Below are 7,325 nucleotides of genomic sequence, written 5' to 3'. Positions count from 1 at the left end.
GAGACATAGGCTAAGGTCAGACTTTTAGTGGTAGGGGAGAGAGAGAGAGAGAGTGTGTGTGTGTGTGTGAGAGAGAGAGAGAGGGAGAGAGAGAGAGAGAGAGAAGGTATCAGATGGACTGCCTCAGGATTCGGTCTTACAGCTGTCGATATCCAGTATCACGTGCAGCTGGAGAGATCCTGACAACCTGTCTTCTTTCTTGCCCCCATCCCATCTCAAGTCTCGCTCCCTTTCCTCTAGTTGTGCCTCCTTGCTTCTATTCTGCGGGTGTTTTCTAGCACCTGTTTTTGCACTTTTCTCCGCGTTCTCTAGCAGACGCACGTCGTGATTTGGTTCAGATGTAGCTGGGAAGACTCAGTGAGTCGAGGGTTGGGTGTGTCCGTCTCTAGGCCCTTCCTCAGGAGCCCTGGTGGTCTAGTGGTTATGCATTGAGCTGCTCACCGCAAGGTCAACAGTTAGAAACCACCAGCTGCTCTTCGGGAGAAAGACAGGGCTTCTACTCCTGGAAAGAGGCACAGCCTAGGGAACTCTCAGGGGCAGTTCAGCCCTGTCTTCTACAGCGGCTGTGGGTCCGATTGACTCGATGGCAGCGAGTTTGGATTTTGAGGGGCGTTTGGTGCCTCTCATGTTGACTTTTCCCTCTGTGTTGACCATATCATCGGCAACAGGAGACTATCTCTGTCCAAGACGTGGGAGAATTGGGCTCCATGAGCCGCTGGCCTTCAGCATCGTAGTTGAACCATCTCAGGAAAGATGGTTTCTGTCTGCCGGTAGGTACACTTCAGTCCCAGGAAAGGACTTGATGGATCTTACTCGAGTTGCTTATTTTCTTCTTAGACCACTTCCTGCAGTCGAGGGTGTTTGGGAACCATGATTGGCTAGAGATGGGTCCTGCCTCTATCTGTGGCAGGGTGGAGATAGGAAAGAGGACGGGACTGGCAGATAACTGGAGTTGCAGACTCCAATTGCACAACTGTATAGGAGTCATGGTGCCACTGTGGTGCAAGCACCCTGCTTCTAGCCAATAGGCGTTGGGAGTTGTAATTCCCCCACCCCACTGGAGCGAGGCATGGAAACCTGCTTCCATAAAGATTGACAATCTTCGAACCCCTTGGGGGCAGGTCTATGCAACAAAGTCAACTCGAAAGCAGTGGACAGGGTTTGGTTTGGTCAGAACCATACAGAATACGGCAAGTGTACTCTTCCAAAGGAACTAAGGAGCTGGATGGTCAAAGAGTAACAGATAAACCTTATGATAAACCTAATAAATTTGTTATGAAGTGAAATGTATCCAATTTCAAAGATTACCCTTCCCCCTTAAGCCCCCCCTCCCCTGCCCCCACCACTGCCAAGACGATGTTCTGCCTATTTTTTTCTTTGCTAAAGTCCTTTTAAAATGATCAAATGTGACCATTGATGAAATATTTGTTTTTACTTGGCCAAATAAAACATTCGTAGCCCTGTCCGGTGGTGCCTGTATGGGTCACCTACCACAGGCTCATGAGTGGTGCCTTCCCTAATGACAGCCCCCATAGCCCCTGGAACACGCCCCAGGAGTCTTTGCACATGGATGGGATTTCTGCTACCTCAGCCATTCTATTTGATGGGTAAGAAGTCAGGATGAAATGGAATCAGGATTTTAGGGTTTGAGTGCAGAGAATTGCCAGTGACCCTAAAACATGAGACCTAAATGTCGATCATGTTAACAGTGTACAGTGGAACCAGCGATTGAGTTTGATTATTTTACCTGGAGCATTTTGGTGTGAATCCCTTGTCCCAGCTCATTGCCTCCGTGTGTGACCAATACAGATCCGTCTGTATAGATGTGGACGAGTGCAGCTGCCTAGGAAAACAGCCAAGGATGCATAGCTCAGGGCAGTTGGCATTTAGTGAGGCTCCACATTTTAAAAAATGAGATAATGAAACAGGATTATGGGGGGACCAGAGAGGCAAACTTTCCTGTGGGGCGCTGAAACCCAGCTCTGCCTTTTGCAGAAGTCACCTGTAAAGAACAGCCCTATTTAGGACTGAGTTTTAGGTAGGGCCGTTGCATATTTCTGAGTTGTAAGTATTGGTTCCTACCAGTGAAAGCCTTCCCCTTGCTTCAGTCAAGACAACACCATGATAGAGGAAGCAGTGAAGTGGTCAAGGATCTCACCTTGCTTGGATTCACAATCAGTGCTCATGGAAGCAACAGGCAAGAGTACAAATGGGGGATTTTTGATCAAACTGGGAAAATTTGCCTAAGACCTCTTTAAAGTGTTCAAAGACTAGGATGTCATTTTTCAGATTAAGGTGTGCCTGACCCACGCCATGGTGTTATCAGTTGCCTCACCCAGGCCTGTGAAAGTTGGACACTGAATAAAGAAGAACAAGGAAGAATGGAAGCATGTGAATTAGGCTGAAAGTCCCGGCGACTGCCCAGAGAACAAACACGTCGGCTCAATGCCCCTTAGAAAACTTACGTCCTGTCCTTAGGACATGTTATCCAGAGAGATCGGTTCCTGGACAAGGACGTCATGCTTGGATGGATACCATGACAAAGATGAGGAAGATGTGACTCTTCCTCACAGAGCTCACCACGTAGTGGAGAGGCCGGCTGGGAATCACGTTGTAGGGAATGATGAGGGAAATGATGGATGCGGCATAAAGGGCTCTGGAAGACCTCGGAGGAGAGATGGAGCTTCTCTGGAGCTCAGGGAAGGGTTTCCAGAGAGATGTATGAATGGAATCACCAAAGGGCGAAGGGTCCACCAGGGGGTAGAAACTCCCCATTGCTTCAGGGAAAGCCAGGCTCCTCATTGTAATACACGAGGCCCTTTGGGATTTGGGGGGCACCTGGGCAGAGCAAATGGTTGAAGGCCCTGGAAAAGGTGGCGATTGGAGAGCAACCAGAGGTGCCTTTGAAGAGCTGGAGATCTGACCAAATCAGCCACTGGAAACCACACCGATGGGCCACCGTGAAGCAGTGTGGACTCCATGGAAACTGGTTTTGGGGATCTGGTCTCTGTCCACTTGTCCAGTTTCCTGTTAGCCACCTGCGGCTTGGCCTCTGAGCCAGCTTTACCGCTGCTTTTCTGTCGTCCTGGATGGCTCCTCTTCCTATGCTTTATCTGCTTTCCTAGTTTCACGCCCCATCGCCTCCCTGTGCCAACGCCTCTGATCGCGTCTTACCGCCACCTCGGCAGCATCAGTCTCTTTGCATTCCCTCAGGTGCCAGAACGAGCTCTTCTGAAGGTCTCACAAAGCCGGGCCTCTGGTCAGGTTCATCTTTTTGTCCTGGGAAGACTTAGAGTGGGTACGGATCCCTGAGACCAGAACGAAAGGTTCACCGAATGGAACGGACAGGACCGGGAGGAACAATGAAGACGGTTGTTCGGATGGTGGGGTTGCTGGGGTGGCGTGGAGGAGCTCGGGAGCATCGGGGCTTGTCAGTACTCATCACAGTGTCTGCTGAGGGGAGGCCCGCTGGTTCTCTCCGAGGACCATGCTTCTCACACCCCGGTTGGGGGTGCTCCGGCTTGTCCGAGAGTCCCCTGCTGACCTGGCAAACAGGCTTCAGCTCTGAGCCAGGTGATCTAGGGTATACCAATCTGGAACTCTGCAGGACACTGGAAGTCTTTCAAATGGAAAGGCAAGCCCTATCTTCACAATGCTGTCTTAGGGACCAGGAACCCCGGGGGCACAGTGGTTAGAGCTCTGGGCTGCTAGTCCAGAGGCTGGTGGTTTGAACTCGCCAGCTGCTCCACTGGAGCGCCATTTGTCTGTCTGTTTCCATAAAGATTCACAGCCTGGAAGCCCTGTGAAGCGGTTCCACTGTAAAATAGGAACGAGCGCTTCTGAGAGGGTGTCTGGTCTCACTCATCATTTTGTTCTTAGCCACAGTCATCGTCGCGCGGCTGCAAGTGGGAATTGACTTGGCGGCCATGGGTTTTGGGTCGTGGGTCCTCAGGCTGCTGTAACCGGAGTATCACCAGTGTGGGGCATGAAGGATCAGAAATGGATTTTTTGCCCCATCGGTGCAGGAGGATACAAATTGGAATCCAGGGAGTGGTCCTGGAGGGAGAGCCTTATTTAGTTCAGCTTCTAGCAGCTGTTAGCAATCCTTGGTGTTCCTGGCATCTGTCGTTGTGTGTCTCTGTAGCTGGTGGTGGTTATGGGCGGGGCTCCTAACCACCAGCCCTTCCGCAGGAGAAAGAGGCAGCTTTCTCTGCTGTCAAGAGTCACTGTCTCGAAGACCCATAGGAACTGTTCTCTGCTCTATGGGTCAAAACTGACTCGATGGCAGGGAGTTTCAGTGAGTGCGTGTCTAGTCTAATCTTTTTATAACTCAGGAGTGAATCGGGTGGGCTCACCCTACACTGAGAGGCCTCATCAACACAATGGAAGAAAATGCTTCTCTCCCAATGTCCTATGCACAGGCACATGGACTAGCATTTCTACATTGCAGGAGGGACACAATTCAATCCTGAACAGACGCCTTTCGGGGTGAGATGAGAAGCTGGCTTCCTTGGATGTGAATTAGAGCAGTGGTTCTCACTTCCTCATGCCGCTACCCTTTCATACCATTCCTCATGTTGTGGTGAGCCCCAACCATAAAATTATTTTCCTTGCTATTTCATAACTGTCATTTTGCTACTGTGATGAATCGGTGACCCTGTGAAAGGGTCGTTTGACCCCCCAAAAGGGTTGAGACCCACAGGTTGAGAACCACTGAACTAGAGGATGGCAGAGGTCACCTGTGGTCAAGATAAGGGGCAGCCATGCAGATGAGGAGTGGTGGTCTGTCCGTCTTATCTTTTGCCCCAGCCTTGACTCTGTTCAGGACCATGGAGCTGACAGTTGACCTTCTGGCATCTCTTGAAAGGATGCTCATGCTGGACTCACACAGGAATGTGACCCATGAGATGAGGGAATCTCATTTTGGCACCAGAATAATGACCACACTGAGAGCAGATGTGTCTGAGAGCTCTGAGGGAGGAGCTTAGGGCAGCTCTGGATAATGTTCAGCATGTGACAAGAATCCTGCCAAGTACTGTATATTTCACTTTACCAGCCCTGTGCAAATCATCACTGTTCTCATTTTAGAATGGTACTGAAGCTCCGAGAGGTTAGAGAACTTGCCTAATGTCCCATAGCGAGTAAATGGCAGGTCCAAAGATTTCTCAGGTCTGCCTGCCTGACTCCAGTTGACTAAGGATTTTGGAGAACTGCTTTAATCCTTAAGAAGAATTTCCTCTGGGGTGTGTGTGTGTGTGTGTGCACGCGCATAGGAATGGAAGAATGCTTCAAGTGGAAGAATGCTTTCAATGGTGTTCACACAAGGGAGCGCTAATGCATACAAGATCTTTCCAGTTCCTGGTTTCTCTGCGTTTAATGGGCAGTAATGAGCAAGCAACAGTTTTTGCACGGCCTTCCTGTATGTGTATATGACCCCTTGGGATGCCTGGGAAGATGCTTCTGTTTAGTCTTTTCTGCTTAATGGACTCATCTCTCTGCTGCCCTTGCTCCCCGCTCCTGTGAGTAACACTTTTATCTGGGAGAGTTTCTGAACCCATCAGAAGTGATACAGATTCCTGGAAGAGGTGGTTTACAACAGTCCCCACTGATCAGGATGAAGTGGAATCGTTTCTCCACCAAGACTTAGCAGGTACGCTGAGCGAGGTGGATGTTGTGGGTGTCTGGGGCACAGGCTCCCATCCTGACGAAGCCATGAGATTCCTGAACTCAGAAAGTCCATTCCCACTAACCTTGTGAGTCCCTGTCCCTCTCTTGACCAGTATTCCCCTTTGGCAGTTACGATGCGTAGATCTCCCGCCCGTTGAGGCTATTTTCTGCCATTGAGACCTTTTTGAACTGCATGATGTTAAAGGCGTTCGCAGATGGGGGTGGGGGCGGTGTGCTCAAGAGATGTCAGCACCTCTCTCAGATTCTGAAGCAGGGGCTCAATGCCCTGGAAATGTCAAACCCCGCCCCCCCAAAGTTGACACAAGCTGATTGGGCCAGGAGGGCTTCTGGCACGAGGTTTCCCGGTTTCTCAGTAATGGAGATAAAAACATGGATGCTTACCTGATGATAACTTGTTGCAGCAAAGCCAACAGAAAACTTCATGGGGATGATAGCCATGCCCTTCTTCTTCCAGTAGTTCTTCTTATTGAACTCTTCCACTTGCTCCCGTCTGCGGTGAAAGGAAGCCTTGTGCAGACATTCGTCCCAGCACCTGATCAGCGGCTCAGGGCTAAACGCTTGCTTGTAGATGGTTTTGTCAACTGTTTTGTACATGTTTTTCTTTCTGATCTGAAATGTGTTTACAGAGAGTGAGTTAGTAGATGTAACAGGCCCCAAACTCTCTGTAAAATAGAGATTCAGAAAGGCCTCCTATTAACGCATAGACTCTTTGGGGGAGGCAGGGCCTGGTTCTTCTTTTTCTTGGAAACTTATGTGCTTTTGAAAAATAACTGGGGTTAGTTCTCATCTAGAATGCTTCATTGTGCTCGTGGGGAGCTACGCATGGAGCAAGAGGCAATCAATCATTCAGAGAGAACACGAGTCTTAAAATCAGGAAAAGTGTGTGTCAATTCTCATATGATTCATTCAGTGTGCTGAGCAAATAACTAGACAGGGTGGATTGTATGAAGATAAACGTTTCATTAGGAGTGGAGGAAGCATTATTAACAATCTGTGATACGCACATGCACAACCCTGCTAGCTCAAAGTGAAGAGGACTTGAAGCCCTTACTGATGAAGATTAAAGATTACCTACAGTCTTAAGTATGGATCACACTTCAAGGACAACTCTCACAACGGAACCAATAAGCAACATCATGATAAACTGAGAAAAGACAGACGTTCTGAAGGATTTCATTTCACTTGGACCTACGGTCAACACCCATGGCAGCAGCAGTCAGGAAATTGGACAATGTATTGCATGGAGCAAATCTGCTGCAAACAGCCTGTTTAAAGTGTTAAAAAGCAAAGATGTCACTTTGAGGACTCAGGTGTGCCTTAACGAAGCTGTGGCATTTTAAAGTGCTTCACACCTATGTGAAAGCTGGACCACGCATAAGGATGACTGAAGGAGTGTAGATGCCTTTGAGTTATGGTGTTGGGAAGAATCGTAAATGTGTTGTGGACTTCCAGAAGAACAAACAATCTGTCATGAAAGAAGAAAAGCCAGAATGCTCCTTAGGAGCAAAGACGGCAAGATTTAGTCTCACAAGCGATAAGTCAACCAGGGCACAATATAGCACTGATGAAACACAACATTCCTCTGGTTCCTCAACCCCCCACCCTCATGAGCATGTACACTGGTACAGATAAGAGCT

The 7,325-nt window shown here is 49.0% G+C and overlaps 1 protein-coding gene across 1 annotated transcript in view; it reads right to left on the bottom strand.

Annotated features, from left to right (window-relative positions):
* Positions 1-7,325, bottom strand: part of LOC101661389 (aldehyde oxidase 2-like) — a 105,266-nt gene that overhangs the window by 25,487 nt on the left and 72,454 nt on the right. The window contains 2 exon segments of the mRNA XM_045296335.1: positions 1,748-1,843; positions 6,070-6,297. Of these exon segments, the coding sequence (XP_045152270.1) occupies positions 1,748-1,843; positions 6,070-6,297 (324 nt within the window).

The sequence above is a fragment of the Echinops telfairi genome, unplaced genomic scaffold (genome assembly GCF_000313985.2).
Source record: "Echinops telfairi isolate 266 unplaced genomic scaffold, ASM31398v2 ScPeMD7_3;HRSCAF=10, whole genome shotgun sequence".
Taxonomy (NCBI): Eukaryota; Metazoa; Chordata; class Mammalia; order Afrosoricida; family Tenrecidae; genus Echinops; species Echinops telfairi.
Note: the sequence above shows the minus strand (reverse complement) of the source record. Positions and strands in the feature narration are given on the sequence as shown.